The sequence below is a fragment of the Pseudochaenichthys georgianus genome, chromosome 3 (assembly GCF_902827115.2).
Source record: "Pseudochaenichthys georgianus chromosome 3, fPseGeo1.2, whole genome shotgun sequence".
Lineage (NCBI taxonomy): Eukaryota > Metazoa > Chordata > Actinopteri > Perciformes > Channichthyidae > Pseudochaenichthys > Pseudochaenichthys georgianus.
In genome coordinates, this window is record NC_047505.1 from 4,514,098 (window position 1) to 4,537,438 (window position 23,341).

Consider the following 23,341-nt stretch of genomic DNA (forward strand, 5'->3'; position numbering starts at 1 on the left):
AACGCTTCGTAAATGATCGCTACGTAACGCTTCGTAAATGATCGCTAAGTAAATGATCGCTAAGTAACGCAAAGTAAATGATCGCCAAGTAAATGATCGCTATATAACGCTACGTAATTGATCGCTGAGTAAATGATCGCTAAGTAAATGATCGCTACGTAACGCTACGTAAATGATCGCTACGTAACGCTACGTAAATGATCGCTACGTAAATGATCGCTACGTAAAGCTACGTAAATGATCGCTACGTAAATGATCGCTACGTAAATGATCGCTAAGTAAATGATCGCTACGTAACGCAAAGTAAATGATCGCCAAGTAAATGATCGCTACGTAAATGATCGCTACGTAACGCTACGTAAATGATCGCTACGTAACGCTACGTAAATGATCGCTACGGAACGCTAAGTAAATGATCACTAAGTAAATGATCGCTACGTAAATGATCGCTACGTAAATGATCGCTACGTAACGCTACGTAAATGATCGCCAAGTAAATGATCGCTATGTAACGCTACGTAAATGATCGCTACGTAAATGATCGCTACGTAAAGCTACGTAAATGATCGCTACGTAAATGATCGCTAAGTAAATGATCGCTACGTAACGCAAAGTAAATGATCGCCAAGTAAATGATCGCTAAGTAAATGATCGCTATGTAACGCTACGTAAATGATCGCTGAGTAAATGATCGCTAAGTAAATGATCGCTACGTAACGCTAAGTAAATGATCGCTACGTAAATGATCGCTACGTAAATGATCGCCAAGTAAATGATCGCTAAGTAAATGATCGCTATGTAACGCTACGTAAATGATCGCTGAGTAAATGATCGCTAAGTAAATGATCGCTACGTAACGCAAAGTAAATGATCGCTAAGTAAATGATCGCTATGTAACGCAAAGTAAATGATCGCTGAGTAAATGATCGCTAAGTAAATGATCGCTACGTAACGCTACGTAAATGATCGCTACGTAAAGCTACGTAAATGATCGCTACGTAAATGATCGCTAAGTAAATGATCGCTACGGAACGCTAAGTAAATGATCGCTAAGTAAATTATCACTACGGAACGCTAAGTAAATGATCGCTAAGTAAATGATCGCTAAGTAAATGATCGCTACGCTACGTAAATGATCGCTACTTAAATGATCGCTACGTAACGCTACTTAAATGATCGCCAAGTAAATGATCGCTATGTAACGCTACGTAAATGATCGCTAAGTAAATGATCGCTGAGTAAATGATCGCTATGTAACGCTACGTAAATGATCGCTAAGTAAATGATTGCTACGTAACGTTAAGTAAATGATCGCTACGTAAATGATCGCTACGTAAATGATCGCTACGTAACGCTACATAAATGATCGCTACGTAATGCTACATAAACGATCGCTACGTAAACGATCGCTACGTAAATGATCGCTACGTAACGCTACATAAATGATCGCTACGTAATGCTACGTAAATGATCGCTACGTAAATGATCGCTAAATAAATGATCGCTACGTGAATGATCGCTAAATACAGCCTCCAGTAGTGAATCTGTACAGTAAGATGGTTTCCAGTGTTGTAGTCTTAAAGAACTTCCTGTTTGTCCTGTGTTTCCTGTCAGCCAAGATGGAGAGTTTGACCCTGAACGACTCAAAGCCACAGGAGGAAGAGGAGCAGCAGACCTTCATGGCGTTTGCACGGATCTACAGCGGGGTGGTGAAGAAAGGACAGAGAGTGTTCGTGCTGGGACCGAAGTACGACCCCGCCAAGGGCCTGAGCATGGTACACCAACCGACCAACCATTAGAGAACATGTTCCACACTCTTTCTGTCTGTATAATGTAACATCTGTTATTCATTTGGATCTTTGGACATTTAATCATTAGATTGAATACACTAATGTTAACCGTAAAGTAGTGCTGGGCGGTATACCGTTTCATACCGAATACCATGAACTTTATATCATATGATATGCATTTTTCAGATACAACAATACTTGCGGGAAGAAAAAAAAGTAGCGCAGAACAAGTGGCGAAGGGCACTCGCACCCGCACCGCTGAAATGCATGCTTGGGTACAGCGTAAAGCATAGTAGCAGTAACGTACTATGTGAAGCAGAATGTAAAGATGGACACTGAAGAACATGAGACATGACATACAAGAAGAACTTGTGCCGAGGAGAGGAGCTGTGTCTGTCGTTTGGAGGTATTTTGGATTGAACAAATCTGACATAGACCAAACAAACATTTATTGCAAATCTTGTTGAACTAAAATCGTTGCCCGAGGAGGTAACACAAGTACTTTACCCCACCACCTCAACAGGAAGCACTTATTCAACAAGAAACGCTGGTGAAATGTCTAAAGTCAGGTCAAGTGTCGCTTCAAGACGCATTTGCTCCAGGGACTGCCTGTGATAGGAAAAGCAAAACATGGAACGAGGCCACACACACAATATCATTCTATCTGGCCAAAGACATGGTCCCACTGCAGACAGTGGAAAAAGGGTCTTCAGGCCGATGATCAAACCCTGGATCCATAGACATACATAAAACTCAGGATACTGATCAGGTGTTTTTTTGTCTGGCCAAAACATATAAATGTAAATATATTTCCAATCATTGAAAAATAAATAAATACCGCGATACCGTTATAATTTGGAAAAATACCGTGATATGAGTTTTTCGTCATACCGCCCAGCCCTACCGTAAATCGAATAAGTTATGAGGCCTGGTAAAAAATAATTGCCCAAAGTGTCTCTTCTTAAGGAGAGATTGTCAGGTTTTCTATGATGTTCTTTGGTTTGTTTGTTTGCCTCACGTCTAAGTGAAATACAAATCCTACTGTTGCTTTTAAGCTCTGGGGCCTCATTTATAAACGGTGCGCACGCTCAAAAGAGGGCGTACGCCAGTTTCTACGCAATGTTTGCGATTTTATAAAATACTAACTTGACGGGAAAACGTGCGACCCTCCACGCAAACTCTAATCCATGCGTACGCACTAAGCACAACAACGGGAGAGACGAGAAACTGCGACCCCGTTGGCAGAAGGAAGAATGGAGAGAAATATGTGGAAATAATACCATAAATAAAATGTTACCTCTCATTTATCAGATATGAAGAATTCATTTTCAAACATTGATTAAAGCTAATCTTAAAATGATTAAACAAACGCCTGTTTGAGACTCCTCAGTGCACACAAAAACATAACTTGGAGAAATAAATAAATACGGATATGTTATCACCCCTCGATGATGTTCTCTTGTTAAGAAATGTTTTCTCATAAATGATGCGGTGAGCAGGAGGACAGAATTACGTCTAAACTGACGCCCTTTTGCATTTCTATAGGTTGTAGATACGAGCATGGTTTTATATACGATCACGTTTAATCGTGTTTTATGCCGTTTGCTAAGACTTGATAAGTCGCTCGTAAAACGGAGGTATGGAAACTAAGAACACCATGTGTGGTAAATTGTACAGCTGATACAACACAACACATTAGTTGTATTTCCTTTAACTGGTAGATTATGGATTTGCTGATCGACAGCTGGAACACAAACCACCAAATACACAAACATAATTCAGATCCAGTCGTCATGACTCCACTCCGGAGGGTTCCCCGATCACTTCTTAGTCTCTCATCAAGGGGGGTCTCCTGTCCCCGGTACAAACACACTGCCTGAGGAAGGCTGTGTGTATTCTTTTTGTCATGAACCTTTTTCAGACCACTTATTTATTTATTCTGGTGACGATCCGACCTCCATGCTGCTACTCTGGTTCAAACGGCATCCACCAAACAATATGATTTATCTCCACCTCCCCAAAATAACCAACATCTGACACGGTGTGAGACGTCTTTTTTAGATGTTCTGTCGTCATTTCCTGCGATCTTCTTCATAAAGTCAGTCAAAATGAATGAATGGGCGTTTCTTTCACTATTTATAGGCACATCTGGGCGTTACGTGAAGCCCGCAAAAGCTGCGCCGCATTTCGAGTCTGTTGTGATTTATAAAGGGGAACCGGCGTAGGATGTGCCGTACGCAAGTCCTGTGCCGGTACGCATTATTTTATGAATCGGAAAATGTCTGTGCGTATTTATTTGCTTTGTCCTACGTAAGCAACCTTCCCACGCCAATCCAGCACTTCGAGATTTGTCTTGGCAGATGAGAAGCGCTATATAAATTAAATTAAATAATAATAATAATAATCCTACGCAAGGCTTTATAAATGAGGCCCCAGGTCAGTTTGTTGTTCTGACTGGCTTTACATTTCTTTTAAACGGGAGCTTTAATGACGATGTCACAGAGTCAGAGCTCTTCCACAAGTCATGGGGCATTCACTTACTTTATTGAGTCAGAAAATAAATATAGCAGTTTAATCAACAAAAAAGACCAACCCGACCCTAAAAGACAATTGTAAAAAAAGGAAACTTAGTATCGATACGTATAAAGAGACAAAGACTTGAATATTCTGTATTTAGAGAAATGGTTTGGAGTCGTTACTCAGACAGGATCTGCTTATTGGCTCATTCGTCACATTTAACGGTGCCAATTTGCTAAAATGTGAACAAATAAAGGCTTAAAATCAGGGTGCACAGTATCACACGTGTAAATCCTCATGAGCACTTCTCTCTCCTCCAGCTGCCGGTGGGCTGCATGGCCTCAGACTGTGTTCCTGAGGTCCCTCACATGAGCTGCTGCTCCATGGAGAGCCTGTACCTGCTGATGGGCCGAGACCTGGAGGAGCTGCAGCAGGTGCCTGCCGGGAACGTGCTGGGTAGGAGTCTGTTTCTGCTTTCTGCTTACTGCACTTCAGTGGCTGTTCCTCGTCTCGCCCAATGTGAGCCCGATGGAGGCACATGCATCAAACCCAAACCTTTTGTTCTGTGTTTGTGGCAATGAGATAATAGAAACCTATATTTCTGCTGTGAAAATATGAAGAAACTGGTTACATTTTACAACATTTTACAGATACCTAATCGTTTATCAATTTCATTTGTTGTTGACTCCCCACATAGGCCATGCATGTATTGGTTCCAGATTGACATTCTGCATAATAATATTCTGGGTGTCATTGGCTTTTGGACTATTGGTTGTTTGTACAAAACATCTGAAGTTTCAACCTTAGCTTTGGGAGCATACTGAGCATATTTCACTTTTTTTTTACATTTAACAAGACAATTATTCAAGTAATTGAGAAACAACACGTCACATGAATCAATAGTGTGACTTTGAATGTCTTGAGTGTATGGGGTGAGTAATGAACTCCAGGACATATCGGTTCAAAGCGTTCTCCATGTGGCATCAGTCTCAAAGAGGCGTACAGGTTAACTCTGGGGTGCGTCTGCCTGTACAGCACAGTCTGCACAATGTGGCACGTGCTGATTGTTACTGTGGGAACTATTGATCTGACCTCACATACATGTTCCTGAGCACTTGGAGCAGAGTGCTGCTCACACTGGGAGAACGTCTACATTATGAAGGAGACGTGCATTAGGATATTGATATTGTCATCAGTCGCTATGAGACTGGAGCGCAATTCACAAAAGGAACAAGTTGTCAATAAGTGGGCATCAAAGATCTCTCCTGGGCTCACAGAGGGGCCTGGAGTGCTGTGTGGAGGGCCTTCACGGCTCTGAGCCTCGGATCCAACATGGTCAGGCTTTGTGACTTTCAGTACCACTGGTTTGCTATGCAACGCTAAGGGTATACTTCATGAACTGTGTAATGATATTTTGTTCAATGTTGACTGATATAAAAACAGTTTCTCGCTCAAAATGTAAATAACGTCCTGTATGAGTCATGTTCTCATCACATTGGAACCAGGGAAATGTACACAACAAACCTAACCTCTCGGGAGGAACATCTCAGGTTTCTTTCATGGTGTAACATTGTATTGATTCTTTGGACAACAATAAGATATTTGCCAGTAACAAGAAATCTTCCATTTAATGCATTTGATTGGATGGTACTAGCATTTCTCGCTGACTGCGAAATGTATCAGTTTGGTATTACAGAATTAAGATATGAGTCCAGATGGATGGGTTGTTACTGCCATATTAATGTGGTGTGTGGGGAATAAGATTTAAAGGATGCCTGCGATGTGCTTCGAACTGTGCTATTGTCAGTAATGATGGGATGCCTTAGCTTTAACTTTAGTGCAGAGGATCCTCTCAACCCTTTTCCCTTTGCCTTCATGAGTGGAATTACATTTCTAACAGATAGTCATAGTCTCCTCGCAGAGGTGTACAGAAACACAAAGTACATTTACTCAAGTGCTGTACTGGACTACAATGTTGAGATACTTTTACTTTACTAGAGTATTTCCACTTTAGGCTACTTTGTACATCAGGTATATCATGTACTTTTACTCCACTACATGTATTTAATACCTTTAGGTACTTTATAGATCTGGATTAATGATGTGAAATATAATCAAGCTGCACATTCACTGTTTGTGTGTGTGTGTGTGTGTGTGTGTGTGTGTGTGTGTGTGTGTGTGTGTGTGTGTGTGTGTGTGTGTGTGTGTGTGTGTGTGTGTGTGTGTGTGTGTGTGTGTGTGTGTGTGTGTGTGTGTGTGTGTGTGTGTGTGTGTGTGTGTGTGTGTGTGTGTGTGTGTGTGTGTGTGTGTGTGTGTGTGTGTGTGTGTGTGTGTGTGACCCCTCACAAGAGTACACACACCTCCTCATTTGATGTGGGAAACATGACGGCACATGTATGTGAATCTGTGGGAGTGAGGCCCCTCTACTGGGGATGTTTTTAAATGAATACCAGATCACACAGGCAGGCAGACAGACAGACAGACAGACAGACAGACACACAGACACACAGACACACAGACACACACACAGACAGACAGACAGGCAGCTGTTCTGCCGTATGCTCTGGATTGTACCGCCCTCCCTCCTCTGTTTACTGCCAGCTGTTTGAAACAACAGTCTCTGTAAATGAGGATCTCCCATCATGCTCTCTGTCAGACAACAATCATGCATTCATTCATTCTTTTAGACTCAAGGTGAGTTCCAGGTTTCACCGAGCGTAGGTTGGACAAGCCGTGCTGTCATTAATTATCAGTGTGATCAGAGGACTTAGTTTGTGGGGGGTATGTTTACCAGGCGTTACACAGACCTTTACTGTGCGCCTGCTGGTGCCCTGAGTGAAGTCGTATCTCTCTCCTCCGCTCACATGAACAGACGCAGTCTCTAAAAGTTGTCCACATCAGATCCTAGTCTTCCTGCTGAGAAGCCTCCAGCTCTCATGTGCCTGTTGATTTCTCATAAAGCATCACAGCATGCTGCGTCTGATTCCTCTTCTCTGTCATGAGCAATGAGACATTTTCAGCTCTCTTGAGACATACTGTTGATGATACTCGAGACTTTGTTCCTCTTCTTTATTTTGGAAACAGTCAGCGTGGATTCAAGTATAGTTTGGGGTGGGGTCTGTTTTGGTTTTGGCTTGGTCCTTTAAATTCAGTGAAGGGAGATCTGTATGCGACTACATTGTGCTCTTTCTTTCCAAAATATTTGTATTCACATGAAAAAAGTGTAACAGTGCATTTACCCACTTTCCCCCATCCCAGCCCATCCCAGCCCATCCCAGCCCATCCCAGCCCATCTCAGCCCATCCCAGCCCATCCCAGCAGCCCCTCTCCCGGAGCAGCACATCAATTACATATCAAATGATAGTACCATTATATACATACGCATACATACTAGGGATCGACCGATATGGCTTTTTCAAGGCCGATACCGATATACCAAGGAGACCGATAACCGATATTTGGAACCGATATACATTTGCAGTAAAAAAAAAAATCTTGGTGTCAAAATGTAGAATAACACAAACTCCAACACAACTCAACTTCTTTGAAATGCATTTAAGCATATATTATGTTTAATGAACTTTTAAACATCTTACAACTGGTTTCCTCTGTGCCCTTTTCTTTAGTGCAGCCATCTGCAATGAGTTAGAGAGAGACAAGAAGTGGGGCTGCAGGCTGACATGCTTAACTAACAATAATGCTTAATTTATTATATCTGTCTATCTAGCATAAAATCCCAATAAGCTGCTAGCAACTGCAATCACTAGTGCTGGCTAATGTTTTGCAAACTATTAAAAGTGAGGCTATTACAGCAGACCTAACGTTAGTCTAGTCGCCTCACTTCTAATATGTTGCTAAACATTTGCTAGAAACATGTTGGCTAGCTAATGAGCTTCACATATCAACCTGAAAAACGGCTCCACTCGCAGCCCCCCCCCCTCCGCACCACAGTTACTCCGCTGCGAGACGCTGCACGCACCCCAACTCTGACTGACTTCCCGCGTCCCTGTGTAACTGGGAAACTAATTGCATTGGATCATAAGATCGTGGTGTTTTTGGAACTTCAGCATAGGGGATAGGGATGTGTATTGAACTTCGGTTTAACACTTGTATGGCTCTGCCGCTCAGCGCTGCTGCTTGCTTCAGTCTGTAGAGGCTTCTCAATACTCAAATTTCCCCTCCTCAACTCCTCGACTCCTCGGTCCTCCGGTAGTGACCCGGAAATGAATTTCAGCGCGCCATTTTGAAGGACGTCTCATTTCTCTAAATGCACACCGAGGATCGAGCGCCGAGGAGGTTCTCTGGAGGAGCTCTAACCGAGGATACACTGATGGTTCCTCCACGGCTCCTCCGCGGATGCATTTCCGGGAACGGTGGAGGCGTGACGCACGGCCGGACTTATCTCAGCCAATGACAGCTCGGCATGCATCCCCTGGATATTATTTTAGAAACTGCTTTCATCGCAACGCGATGTTTACAGAGAGAACAGCTGTGAGGTGCAGAAAGCAGAGCAGTGTGTAAAATATATATCACTCAGTATAACAGGCCTACTCTCTTTATTTGCTTTAGTTTAGTAGATATCTACAAACAAAGAGTCCATATTTTTCTAAAACCATTTAGTGCTTCACATAATAAAATACACAACGGCTGTAGCCTGATTATGCTTTAGGAGCTGTAGGTGTGTGTGGTACAGTGTGTAGGTGTGTGTGGTACAGTGTGTAGGTGTGTGTGTGGTAGGCTACAGTGTGTAGGTGCGTGTTGTACAGTGTGTAGGTGTGTGTGGTACAGTGTGTAGGTGTGTGTGGTACAGTGTGTAGGTGTGTGTTGTACAGTGCGCAGATGCAGGGGACAGACGGGTCTCAGTTGGTTTGGAGTCCTCTGCTTACTTTTAATATTTGCAAATACAACTTTTGGCCCGTAATTTCAATTCCCCATTTCAGCGACCAGAGAGAAGGGGGGGGGATATATCCAGTCTCTGATTGTGTTACGTTATTATGAGAGTGCTCTCATACTTTAAATTGCATATATTTATATACATATATTTGTGTGTGTGTGTCCGCATCTGTAGCCTGTTATTGTCTCATTATACCGCACTCTCAATGAATTCAAAGTAAATATGTGGGGGAACAATGTTCAGCTGATCTAACAGAGATTATAAAATATGACAAAACAGCTGATGCAGCTGTTGCCACGTAATAATGAACGGACGTCGCTTTAAAATGACCGCTCAGAGGAGAGGAGTTCTCATTTCTTTAAACGTCTGCTGCTTCCCCTCCTCTCTCCTCGGTTCCCCTCCTCGGTCCTCCGCTCGCATCTCCTGTGGGCGGGACTAAGTCTCGAGGAGGGGAGTCGAGGAGGGGAAATTTGAGTATTGAGAAGCCTCTTGTGTCTGCATTCTTTCGCACCGGCCTGTAATCGGAGAAGGTCCCGCCTCTCTGTCTGGCTCCCGCCCGGAAAATCTTCAGATAGCCTTTCAGATAGCGCTGTGGGCGGGACATTGCTCGTGTACACAGAGTGGTGACTGCAGCCAGAGAAACGGCCGCATCAGAGCCAACGTTTTATCGGCAATTTGATAAAAAAAGGCCGATACCGATAATCGGTCAAATGCGGAATATCGGCCCCTAATATACACACACACACACACACACACACACACACACGCGCGCGCGCACACACACACACACACACACACACACACACACACACACACACACACACACTCTGCTTGTGTGGTGGACTGGGGAGTAATCTCAGCCACATTTTAAAAGAGGGAGGTAAAGGAGATTTCCACAAAAGAAGGATTTTCCTACGAGCAATCAAGGCGGTAAAGACAATGACATTGGTTTGAGTGCTTGTAATGTTGATTTCATCTGGGGGCCTACCGAAAATAGCTACATGAGGGGATGGAGAGATTTTTAGACCTACAATTTCAGAAATACATTCGAAGAAAGATTGCCAGAAGCTAGATAATTTAGGGCACGACCAGAACATGTGAGTCAGGTCGCAGGGGGCCTGGGAGCATCTATCACACCGGTCATCCAATCTATCTGGATACATCCTGGAGAGCCTTGCTATAATGTAGTCTATGGAGAAGTTTATTAGGCTGAGTCTAGCGCAACTGGAGGATGAGTTAACGGCTCTCAGGGCCTCCTTCCAAAAGTCATCAGAGAAGCTGAACTGTAGTTCCTTTTCCCAATGAGTTCTAGAAAAAAGATCATAAAAGTAAGAGACATGGCGCCTAGACAAAGTTCTTGCTCTAAGTACAAGATCCACTCCACTGGGAGGCAGGGATTGAGGGAATTGTGGAGAGTGGGTCTTAGTTATCCCTTAGTTGAAAGTATCTAAAGAAATCAGATCCTCTTAGATTAAAGGCAACCCGTAGTCGGTCAACACTGGCAAACAGGCCATCAATGTATAACTCCCCTATGCAGCGGAGGCCTTCCCTTATAAGAGGGAACATCGGGGGTCAATTGTGGCTGGCATTGTGCTCTTTAATGTTCATTTTGGCACCCACCTTCAATGAAGGCAATTTAATACAATTTGTTTAATATACTTGTCATGAATGCACCTTAAATTACAGTTTTATGTATCAGAGGTTACTTTTAGTTTAATCTGATTTAAAACTTAGAATTGGTATTGTCGGTGAATATGTGTTGCTTCGGGGAAGGCCATTTTGTGTTTGATGTATTGGACACCTCTTGGATAAACCAGAACACCGAGTGTGTGGCGGACCTGATCACTCTGTGCTGTGGCTTAATGGACGCTTTGAAGAGGCCCGCTTGTTCTTCTCGTGGTGTCCCCTCTCCTGGATTGGGTTCTATTGTTAGTGCACGTACATGGTCTGCAAAGGCTGACATCCTCACAGAATAGAGCCATGTTCAACTCCTACTCATACGGGGTGTGTTGTTTAGGTGTCCACATACTGTACGTGGCCATACAGTGGCAGTGTGTTTATAGATCTCAAGCTGCACTGGAGAGGGCAGCAGAGCAGTGAGAAACACCAGACTTGTTGGACTGAATTGTTTTCACTCTTATCTTTCAGTTTAAACGTCTTTACCACTTAATGCATCTTTAATGAAAAAACCTTGAATCTTTTGGTTGAATAGTTCCCCGTAAAAGGAGGAATGGTGTACATTAGAGCTGATGCACTCACAGCCATGGAGACTCTCGGAGTACTTGAACAAAAGGCCTTTGTGTAATTCTCTTCAGTGTTTTCCATTAGCAGCGCAGTGAGTGGCAGCCGGCCGGCGCTGGGTCTATCTGTGACTGCAGCTGAGGCCGAGCGCACGCCGCCGCATGCTGTCTGATGGAGAGCTCACCGAGTCCAGCAGCTTGTCACAGGGGTTAAAGACCTGGGCTCCATCACGTTCTCAGGCTCATCAGGCTTAATGCAAAGCAGCTGTCTGCAGAGACGCAGCCACAGCGAGTCATCCGAGTCCATCCTCCGGGGGGAAAAAGGAAAAGGCCGTCTGAGCAGAATGAATGATGCTGATTCAACACTGGGCGACTTTATGAAAACATTTGTTCTGCATTAGGCCTCTCTGTGTGCCAGCGGTGACTGAGCGGCCCAGATCTTTAGCAGAACACAGCGACTGCATGCTTTTACTGATGCTAACCACACAGAGCAGCGGAGCTCAGTGCAGCACATCATGAATAATGAGCTCTCAGACAGGAGAACATCTCTTCTGTGTTCGGTTGGTTCTTCTGTTTGGGAGTACAGTCAGGTGGAGGGAATGTTTGGTGTTGGGGATCCGTGCCTGGTTGCACTCGTGGTCAGATGATTTGAGATGAATTATGTCTGTGCTGTGAAATATTTGTTTACTTTTCCAGTGATGCTGGAAATCTTCTCAACCCAGAGTCAGTGTTGATGGTCTGTATGCGTTCTAGTTAGTGTTGCACGGTGTACCGATACTTGAAAGGTACCGCGATACCCTGCCGTTAAAAACGGTACGATTCCTCCGTTTCATTAGTATCGGTACTTTAAGAATGACGGGGAAAAGTACTCCCGTGAAAAAGCGCCGTTTTAATAACGGCCCGTCTACACTACAGCGTCGAAAGCTCCAAGCAGCTCCAAGCTGCCCATTCACTTTCAATGGGATGACGTCACGTAGCCGCGCTTTTTCGCCGAACTGAATTGTGGGTAGCCGAGCGAGGCGTCTCAGGCGACCCAGGCGACCAGAAGTTGAACATTGTTCAACTTCTGGTCGCCTGGACGCCGGAGTAGCCAGCGCCAGCCAATCAAATCCCGTTTCCCAAAATCTGACAGCTGAAGCGCTAGCCAATCAAACCGCGTCTAAGCTGGGAGAGATATCCCGCCGTTCATTTCTATATTTTCAAAAAAAGTCGGAGGAGAAACTAACTATCGCCGTAGCGAATCACCCGGTTTTGTATGACCAGACCCTCTTCACCTCCCGGGATACAAACCGGAGGAACCAGGCATGGAGGGAGGTGGCAGAGACAGTGGGGGAAACTGGTAGGTTTTCGCCTGTTTGGGGAGTTTATATATATATTGCTCGCATAAAATCCCCGGGGGTTTTTGCTTTGTATGTCGGGGGCGGGAGATTCATGTGATTGGTTGTTGGCCGTGTTGCTTGAATAAAATCCCCAAGCTCCAGACACGCCCAGCTCCAAGCTATTTTTGGAGCTGTAGTGTGGACGCTGCGTAAGAGCCGTGTGTGTTCCGCGCTCTGTTTCCACTCCCTGCACTGCAGCCGTGCCTGCAGTCCCGCTCCTCTCAAGCACGCTCTAAGTCCCTCCCCTCTCTCGTGCACGCGGCCACGCGCTAGCTGCCAGAGCAAACGAGAAAACGAGAAGCATGGCTGCAAGTGGGAGTGCAACTGCCGCTGCGCCTTGGCTTGTTGACAAAAAAGACGCCAGAAGTCTGTGAACGGCCCGTTCAGGTGTTCAGAGCAGAGCTCCCTGTCGGAGCGCAGAGCGTGATGTGCACTAAAAAGTGTTTCTGTCGCAATATTATCGTTGAGCAAACTTAACTAGCAAACTAGCATCACTATCTGCTAACGTTAGCTTTAGCCTTCGTTTTCTATTAGTTTTTTTCATAGGCTATAAACGGAGGTGGTATAAGTATATATCTTGTACTTGAGTAAAAGTAGAAGTACCCGGGTCTTGTACTTGAGTTAAAGTAGAAGTACCAGAATGTAGGAACAATCCTGCAATCAAAATGTTCCCAAATAAAAGTACAAAAGTATTATCATCAAAATATAGTTAAAGTAGCGACAGTAAAAGTAGAAGTACTCAGGTCTTGTACTAGAAGCACCAGAGTGTAGGAATACTCTGTTACAGTAAAAGTACTGCATTCAAAATGTTCCTCAAGTAAAAGTAGAAAAGTAGCGATAGTAAAAGTAGTCATTGTTTGATTGGTCCATTTCGGAATAATATATATGATATGTTTTATAATGATTGATCATGAAAGTGTTCTCAAAACTGGTGAAGGTGCAGCTAGTGTGAATGGCTTTGTATACTGCAGGGGTAGCTTGTGGATTTACTCCAGGTGGAACTACAGTCTGATTTAACACTTGATTATATTTCACATCATTAATCCAGATCTGTGAAGTAACTAAAGGGATTAATACATGTAGTGGAGTAAAAGTACACCATGTACCTCTGAACTGTAGTGGATTAGAAGTACAAAGTAGCAAAAGAAACATTGAAATACTTAAATAAAGTACAAGTATCTCAAAATTGTACCCAAGTAGTACTTGAGTTTATGGACTTAGTTACTTTACACCAGTGGCTATAAAGATAGAAAGACTAAGCCTTGCACAGAGGCATGAAAATACATTTTCAAAATGCTCAACAGTGCTGCCAAAATGTTAAACTCACTGCTACACAATTAAAATAAATTCTTTTATATATATTTATATTAGATGTGACTCTTTGGCGTTTCTGTTATTATTACCTGCTGCTTTAGTTGTTCTGACTGCTAAAATCATCTGTTATTCCTAATTGTAAAGCCGATATTCGGTGGGGTCGGGCGCTCGGATCCTTGTCACCTTTTTCATACCTGATGAGTTTGCATCCCTGATAATATTTAAGACTGTTTCCCTTTTTTTAAGAAAAGTATCGAAAAAGAATCGGAATCGCAATTCTTGACTTGGTATCGGTATCGAAACCAAAATGTTGGTATCGTGACAACACTAGTTCTAGTAAGAGCAAAGATACTGTCAAATCAAGATGTGTTTAGCTTAGCATAGCATAGCAACTGTTAGTAGGTGGGAAACTACTACTTTGTCAACATGCCTGTATTGTATTTAATCTGTTCAATACGGCTAAGGCCACATAACACCTTTCTCTGGGAGACATGTCGCTGGCAGTGTGCTAAGGACTGCCTGCTCCCAGCATGTTTTCAACATAATGCTCCAATCATTTGTTTGACAGCATATCACTGCGGGTGTACCAGCTGTACCAGCTTTGCTCCTTTGGATGTTTTTATCGGTTTGTGCTCGATATATTTATTTGACATTGGAATATGCTAGCTCTCACACTTTGTTTGAATGAGCTTTACTGTTGAGTCTGACAGCCATAGACTGTGGAGGACAACTGCGTACAGATTAAATAACAATGCCACCGGCAGACAATGCTGGGTCCACCAGCCGATCAGATACAAAAACCAGCTTCTTCTCCAATTTCTACCGTGGCGTCTGTATGCGGCGGTATGCGATCTGTTCATGTTCGATTACATTTCAAAAAGACGCTGCTGCTCAGAAAAAGGCTCTAGTGAAAATGGGCCCTAATGAGACTTGACCATTGGAACTACAAAAGAGACGCACCTCGTTTTGGACCATGTAACATGGTTGTGCAACCAGATGTGGAAGCTTTATATTATTCAGGGCACCTTCAGAACCAGAAAAGGGAAAATCAGAAAATCTGGTTTTGTATAACTTGTACCCTGATCTCCCCTATTCCGAGAAACTGGAGTTTCAAGTGGTATGCAGACGCCGCGAACCTCCTCCTCTGTATATCCCTCCTGCGGGACCTGATGTGCTGCACACACAGCAGCGAGATGAAGTGGACTCAAGTTGAAGACCTTGAGTTAACGCCAGTTACCCAGAGCTACTGAGTGTACAACCCTCAGAGTTCTGGGTTCTGGTTCTGTCTTTAGTTCCACCGTGTTTAAAAACAAAAGGTTTCAGATATAAGTCACCATAATGTTTCACCCTTATGGCGACACCAGGACATTGTCATTGTTATGCCCTATGAAATACCTAATATACATAACACTTACATGTTATGACTTTCTGGTTATTCACTTTTAGAGAAAAGCCCGACCTTTAGACACCACAATTGATTTTAAAATGTTTTTTTGGGTGGAAATAAATTGCAATCTCAAATCTTCCTACGTACGTTCATGTAAATCACAGCTTCCCAAACCATACGTCTTTTGTCAGTCCACTAGCGACCAAAAGACACTTTTAGCTGGATATATTGAAGGAAAAAAAGTACCTCTACAGTATCAGGGGGCTGCGGCGGCGTGCGGGGTGTGAGGTCAATAACTTTTTCGCTGCATGCTTGCAGACTTCCATTGTCTCACTGGCCAGCGCCATTTTAAACTCTTGGACCTGCCTGTAGAGTCTGCTTGACGGCATTGGACTCGTTGTAAACAATAATTAAAATAAGCCTTGCACATTCCAAGACGTGGATACATACACAACTATTCAAAGACTGCATTATTATACCTCACGATTATTACATTCATTTAAATTAAATTAAAAGAGTATACAACTTTCTTTTAATATTTATTTTGGATTAAAAAAAAAGATCAGTACCAGAACAGAGATTCTTGTGCACTCTGTGTTAGCGGCAGTGAGTTATCTGATTCCCCTGACTCCCTCGCCTCTCTCACTCGTCCTTGACACAGTTTCCAGTCCCAGCCGAGCCTGCTGGGATCCCAGTGCCCAGAAACCTCCTCCACACGCTCCCCTCACCTCCCTCTCTCCTCCACTGCACCTTCTTCACTGTATCTCTGTCTGCATACTCTCATCCTGACTGCTCTAGATCAGTGTTTCTCAAACTTTTTCATACCAAGGACCACTCAACCAATACAAAAAACACTCGCGGACCACCTAACTCCACAAATATCCAAAGACACATCGTTTTTTACAAATCGCCTGAAAATGGTACAAACAAGTGACCACATTTGTGATGAAGGTGTTTATCTGGGCTATATCATGCAATCGACAGTGAAACTTAACCTCGCTCCATTACGGAGATATTCCCGCGAGAGTGCGGAAAACTTAAATGTATTTATTTATTTCAAATGTGAAATTGTACCAATATACTCACGGACCACCAGTGGTCCGCGGACCACACTTTGAGAAGCACTGCTCTAGATGGCCTTTTCTCCTGAAACATGGCCATAGAGCTTTACATTTCATATCAACACATATGTCCGTCTGTTTGAGCAAAGATACAGCTATATGAAGAACACTTAGATGGAAATAAATTAGTCCCACGTGGGTGACATTTACAGTGTTATAGCAACATTGGCAAAGCAGGCAAAAAAGGCATGCAATAATAATCAAAAGCACATATTAGTAATAAAAGACAGATAAGTACACAACCATGGCTAAAAAATAAGTAGCAGTGATTTAAGCAAAACTAAGTGACATAAATAGCATATTAAAGTATTGCGACCTTAGAACCTTGGGTGTGGGCGTGTCTGGCTGCCCTCAGTCTTTGGGTGAACCATGCGGTGCTGCAGCGCTCACACAGCTAATAGATGGCGTGAGTGATGATGAGTGGAAGAGGAAGGCTGCTTCACATGTTGGCCTCTACCTCTACACAGAGGAACAAAGGCTGAGGCTGTAACACACAGGATGTGACGGTGACTGTTCTACAGATGGATGTGGAGCACAGCTCTTCATTGATGATGGAATCTCAACATGATTACATTACATTGCATTTAGCTGAGGCTTTTATCCAAAGCGACACAATAAGTGCGTTCGACCAACAAAATACAACCTTGAAGAAAACAGAATCATAAAGTACATCAGGCTTCATAGAGCAACAACATTTCAAGTGCTGCTCAACTGGCTTTAGGTAAGCCAGCCCTTTGTTAGTATGTAAGTGCTTTGTTAGCAGTTCTATTGCTCGTATATATAGGATGGAACTGCTTCACACATTTAACAGCTGTTGATAGTGTTTGGTTTAAGCTTAAATGAGAATTGCTAGAATTAAACCTTTACAAATGACTTTGACTCGAGTGTTAAATCAGTACAGCAGACACACCCCCTCGTTGAGTGCCAGTCACTGATTGGACGCTCCAGCTGATACATCTCAGACAGATAACGGAGTAAACTAAAGACTGCCCTCTGAAAGAATACATCTTAAAAACAACACGGACACATACTTTCTTTGTTTAAAGTAAATATTAATCTTTTGACGATCTGTTGTTTCTCGCATTACTTAGATTATGGATACATTAAACTCGGAGAGAGGGGAGATGAGTTAGTCAGCTAGAAAACAAATGTCCAAACTGTGAAACGTCTCTATAGCTGTTAAATCAGACTGACCGGAGTGATGGACACGTGAGTGCACTGTAAGAGACTTGGGGTGTACCTTCAGAGAGAGGCTCGCTCACATTTAACAGCCCCACCCACATGTTCCTACCGGTACGAGCACAGGGCAAACTGGAGCCTTCTCTTGAGCACTGACAGAGATCCTGTGTTAGCGCAGGGAGTTATCTGATCCCCCGATCCCTCGCCTCTCACTCGTCCTCGAAGCTGTTCCATGTGGGTTTCATAGCAGAGATGCTGTTCACTTTTAAATACGATGTTCATGTGCTCTGTGTTTGTACAGTGTACTACACACACTTTTCAGTTATCTTTATTTCATTATGAGAATAGTAGAAATGCACTTGGCCCAGTGTCTGCGTGTTAATGCACTTCCTCATGGGAACATATGTGGCACATGGCACACTGGATCAGTCACAGGAAGCCTTCCCCAGAGACGCCCAGTGGGTGATGGGATGAGTGCAGATGTCAAAGTAAAAATAAAATAATGTCATTTGATCAGCATCTGTTTAAACTCACTGATGGCTACGCTGCACACTTTCCAACTCTGCTGGATATTCACTTTCTTGACTAGAGCGTCCCACATGAAGCCAAGCTGTAGCTCTTAGCCTGCTCGCCGCTTTGGCCACAACATGCATCCTCTGTGAGGCAGAGCTAATTGATTTGATTCTGCCTGTGCTGAAAGCAGTTAATCAGCAGACACTGTTGGGTAAAGGGTAGAGGGTGGAGGGTGGAGGGGCACAAAGGACCATAATGAATGGCATTGAAGGCAATCATGTGCAAACAGAGTTGGGGGATAGACTCAGATCTTGTACTTGATTAAAAGTAGAAGTACCAGAGTGTGGGAATACTCTGTTACAAGTTAACTTCCTGCATTCAAAAAGTATCAGCATCAACATAGACTTAAAGTACCAAAAGTAAAAGTAGTCATTGTGCAGATTGGTCCATTTCAGAATAATACAGTCCGCTCCAGAACGATTGGATATGAGACAGAAGGTCAGTATTTCAGCTTTTCATTCCAGGTATTCACATCTAGATCTGTTCCACAGCTGAGAAGATGGCACTTGTTTAAACCCAGCCATTCTTCAAGTGAGCAACAGTACTGGAACATGTGCCTGACAGGTGTGTTGTGTTGCCCAGGTGTGTCCTGCTACGGTGATTATTCTAACAATACATAGCACTGCATGTCTACTCTGTTTGAGCTTTGGGCTGTGCCTGTGCAGACTGCATGTATAGTTAAACGGTGTGACCAACATGAAGACCAGAGAGCTGCCTACGGGACAAAAGCAAGCTATTTCAAAACTGAGATAAGATAGAACATACATCAGAGGCGTTGCACAGACATGGCTGTAGCCAGTACAACCATTGACCTGCCTCACACACCGACACTACAGAAGAGCGGTGCAATCACTGTGTTAGGTGCAGCTCGTCTCAATGGCTTTGTAGACTGCAGGGTAGCTGGTGGATTTACTCCAGGTGGAACTCAAGTCTGATTTAACACTTGATTAGATTTCACATCATTCATCTGTGAAGTAACTAAAGGTATTAAATACATGTAGTGGAGTAGAAGTACACCATGTACCTCTGAACTGTAGTGGAGGAAAAGTACACCATGTACCTCTGAACTGTAGTGGAGGAAAAGTACACCATGTACCTCTGAACTGTAGTGGAGGAAAAGTACACCATGTACCTCTGAACTGTAGTGGAGGAAAAGTACACCATGTACCTCTGAACTGTAGAGGAGTAGAAGAACAAAGTAACATAAAATGGAAATACTCAAGTAAAGTACATACATCTCAAAAGTGTACTTAAGTACTGTACTTCAGTAAATGTACTGAGGTACTTCCCGCCTGTGTGCGCCTTCAGAAAAGTGTGTTTGTCTGCAGTGATAGAGAAATGTTGTGCTAGTGTTTGTCTGTTTGCTGTGAAAGCTTTGTCTCAGTAGAGTTTACGCTGCGGCCCCATGAGGTGGGAGCTCGTGAGTCTGGAGGGTTAGGGTCTTTAATGGGCGGAGTGAAGCCGGCAGCTCTATGTGATTCTGTTTGTTCTATTTCTGATCGTATGGCCAATGTCTGGCACGTCCTTTGAATCAATGCGTCTTCAACTTTAAAGTTGCCACGAGAGATGGAAATATGTGTTTGACGTTGGTGAGCAGACGCTTTTAACATGTTACAGAGTTAACAGTTACCCTGCCATTTCAGCCTCCTCTTTAATGGATACTGCTTGTGACTCATACACCCAGTGTTTCTATTTGGTCATACATCTATCTTACCAGGACTGAAGGAGTATTTAGTCTGGCTGTGAAACGAGTAGACTAAGATCCCTGCGGAGTTACTTCTGTTGTGCCTAAAATAGCCATGGCTCTGGTTCCTTTAAGTATTATAGCAGAGAGTTTGATAGTACTGCGTAAGTGGAAAACACACGTATTGTAGCATTAAGAAGAAAAACGTATGGTTCACAAGGAAAACGGGAAGCTTCTCCAGCGCCAGTGCTACATGTTAAAGCAGTTAGCAGTCAGCGTCTTCATCCGGAGATCTGATAACATGTGTTCCCTATGAACACCAAGAGTCGGTCCCTGGGTGACTGATTGTTGTCTTTACGCTTGGTCATTGCTCGTTCATGAGTGCACTGTGCAGTAAATCATCTGATCCAGGTCCTTAATACATGAGCTGTGTTACTCCAGCCGCGTAGGCAGTTTCATGTTGGTCTGACAATCAGGAGTTTGTCAGTGGAATGACTTTGTTTGTTTTGACTGATGGTCGCCACCTGGGTACAGCATGGCGTGGATTACACCGTGGTTACACTACTGGTACAAGACACTCGTGCCTTGGAAGTAAAAAGAGACCTGGATACAGCGCTGGAGGTGAGACCCCGCTCATTCCTATGAAAGTTGCTCAGTGGCCCAGGAAGCCACATGCTAATAGGGCATCCACACTCGCGCTTTGCTTAATGGCAGCGGCCCAATCAAATGAATGGATAATTCTGGATCTAGCTTTTAGTCCATTTCCCAACTTTTAGACCCGAAACACTAGTTTAGTGTGGAAGTACCACAGCAGTGCTGTAGTCAAGTCCCCACTCATCGAGTCCGAGTCACTCTCAAGTCCACACTCATCGAGTCCGAGTCACTCTCAAGTCCCCACTCATCGAGTCAGAGTCACTCTCAAGTCCCCACTCATCCAGTCCGAGTCACTCTCAAGTCCCCACTCATCGAGTCAGAGTCACTCTCAAGTCCCCACTCATCGAGTCAGAGTCACTCTCAAGTCCCCACTCATCGAGTCCGAGTCACTCTCAAGTCCCCACTCATCGAGTCCGAGTCACTCTCAAGTCCCCACTCATCGAGTCCGAGTCACTCTCAAGTCCCCACTCATCGAGTCCGAGTCACTCTCAAGTCCCCACTCATCGAGTCCGAGTCACTCTCAAGTCCCCACTCATCGAGTCAGAGTCACTCTCAAGTCCCCACTCATCGAGTCACCCAAGAAGAGTCCAAGTTGAGTCCGAGTCCTCATTACTTGTGCTCGAGTCTGAGTCACAGGTCTGAGTCATCATGTATCAATCTGAATGGATATATTTGTTTAAATGTAGCTGTTGGTTTGGTTGTTGTTAGGGATGGACCGATACATCGGCCAGGCACATCGGCAAATGAGGGGACATTCACCGATGGCAGTCGCCAATGTTTTTGTTGTTTTTTCTCGCGTTCCATCATAACATCTGCGGCACCCGTAGTTCGTATATAAAAAAAAATATTAACTAAAGAAAACAAAAAAACAACGCGGCAGTGTGGGACTCACTGTTTCACCCAGAGATCCGCGATTTGCAGTTTGCAAAAAGTGTTCCGTTGTCACGGAATGGAGCGCTCTCTTTTCCTCTCCCTCTCTCTCCCCTGACAGGCAGTTTGTATCCGTCTCAAGTAATGAGTAAAAACTACTTTTAGAATACTTTTGGAATACTTTATTTTCCCATAACAGCTGGGTATGTTTGGGTGAACAGGAGACACTGAGGCCGCGGCCACACGAGGACGAATTCGGTCGTTTTCGTTACTGTTTAGTGTCATATAGACCGTTCGGCCACACGAGGACGACCGAATACGGCACTAAACGACTGAGGAAACGATAACGGGTCCCAAGGTGGATAGAACGGCATACGCAACTCTCTGGGGGGTCAAACGGCTCCGTGTGTACGCCCTATACGATCATTTTCAGATCACTGATAGTGATTGCGCAATAGCCCCGCCTCTCCCCACCTCTTCTGCTCACCTCCGCTTACCCCGCGCCATTGCTGAAGTGTTTCGCCACCAACAACAACAACAATGGCGGATCGCAGAGTTGCTATCGTGCTCCGGACGCTATTGACCATGCTACAGTTGTTTGTGCAACATCTACAGCAATAATGATGAGGCAATAGCCCCGCCTCTCCCCACCTCTGCTGCTCACCCCCACGTCAAAGTAAACTGCACCCTGAATTCAGATCATTATCTTTCTCTCGATATGGACCTAAACGCGAGTGAAGTCTAATCTGACAGGACGGAGACACGCAGCTCTGCTCACCTGCAGCTCCTCCCGCTGCAGCAAAACACACACTTCAAGTCAGCTCATCACCCTTAGCCATTTTAATTACCTCTCAAACTACCTAAACTAGTTATAAATATGTTTATTTTTACTGTCGGCCGGGTCACTCATTACTGGATCAGCTGCTGCATGAGACAGACACTGACGCTGTCCGAAGAGAGGGAGGAAAAGAGAGGCTCCGTGTATTTTATTATTATATTATAGAGTTGTTTTTCATTTGTTTTAAAGCTCAATAAATAACAAAGAAGACCTTTGACTGGAACTTTTATCATTTTGTCCGGAAGATTTAAACTTTAATACACGTTGACTGGCGAAAAACTCTGCCCGGTTCTAGAGATGTCCCGATCCGATCACGTGATCGGGGATCGGAGCCGATCTCGTGATTTTCAAAAAATCGGGGATCGGGAGAAAAAAATCGGGGATCGGGATTTTTTTTTTTTATACATTTTTAATTTTTAATTTAATGTTACAAAACGAAAATTACCATGTTCACGTCTTAAAGTCATCCTGAGGACTTAGTTTTGGTTTAAAATTACACAACATCATGTATGTGTTGCTGTCTTTGGGCTTGTTTTCATAGACCTGGTTGCTTATTCTCTCAAATCTGGCAACAGAGTGGGCGCAGTATCTAATGGTAGCAGTAAGCTAACGAGAGGCTACGTTCAGCTGGTGACTCGGGAGTCGGGACAGAGAAAATGTCAGGAGTTTGGAAGTATTATAAAATTGAAAGCGAAGGCAGTGTAACAGCCAGATGCAATGTTTGGAAGGCAGAGGTTCCGCGCGGTGGAAAGAACAGAGCTACGTTCAACACGACCAATCTAATACGCTACCTGAGAAACAAACACCAACAACAACACGGCGAGTACACAGCGGCCACTCAGATAACGGCACTGAAACAACCGACACTTTCAGAGACTTTCAAAAGGAAAGAGAAACTGCC

The 23,341-nt window shown here is 43.9% G+C and overlaps 1 protein-coding gene across 2 annotated transcripts in view; it reads left to right on the forward strand.

Annotated features, from left to right (window-relative positions):
* Positions 1 to 23,341, forward strand: part of efl1 (elongation factor like GTPase 1) — a 136,867-nt gene that overhangs the window by 37,148 nt on the left and 76,378 nt on the right. For both annotated transcript variants that reach the window (XM_034106822.1, XM_034106832.1), the window contains exons 14-15: positions 1,615 to 1,775; positions 4,628 to 4,763. In XM_034106822.1, coding sequence (XP_033962713.1) covers positions 1,615 to 1,775; positions 4,628 to 4,763 — 297 coding nt within the window. The remainder of the gene's footprint in view (positions 1 to 1,614; positions 1,776 to 4,627; positions 4,764 to 23,341) is intronic.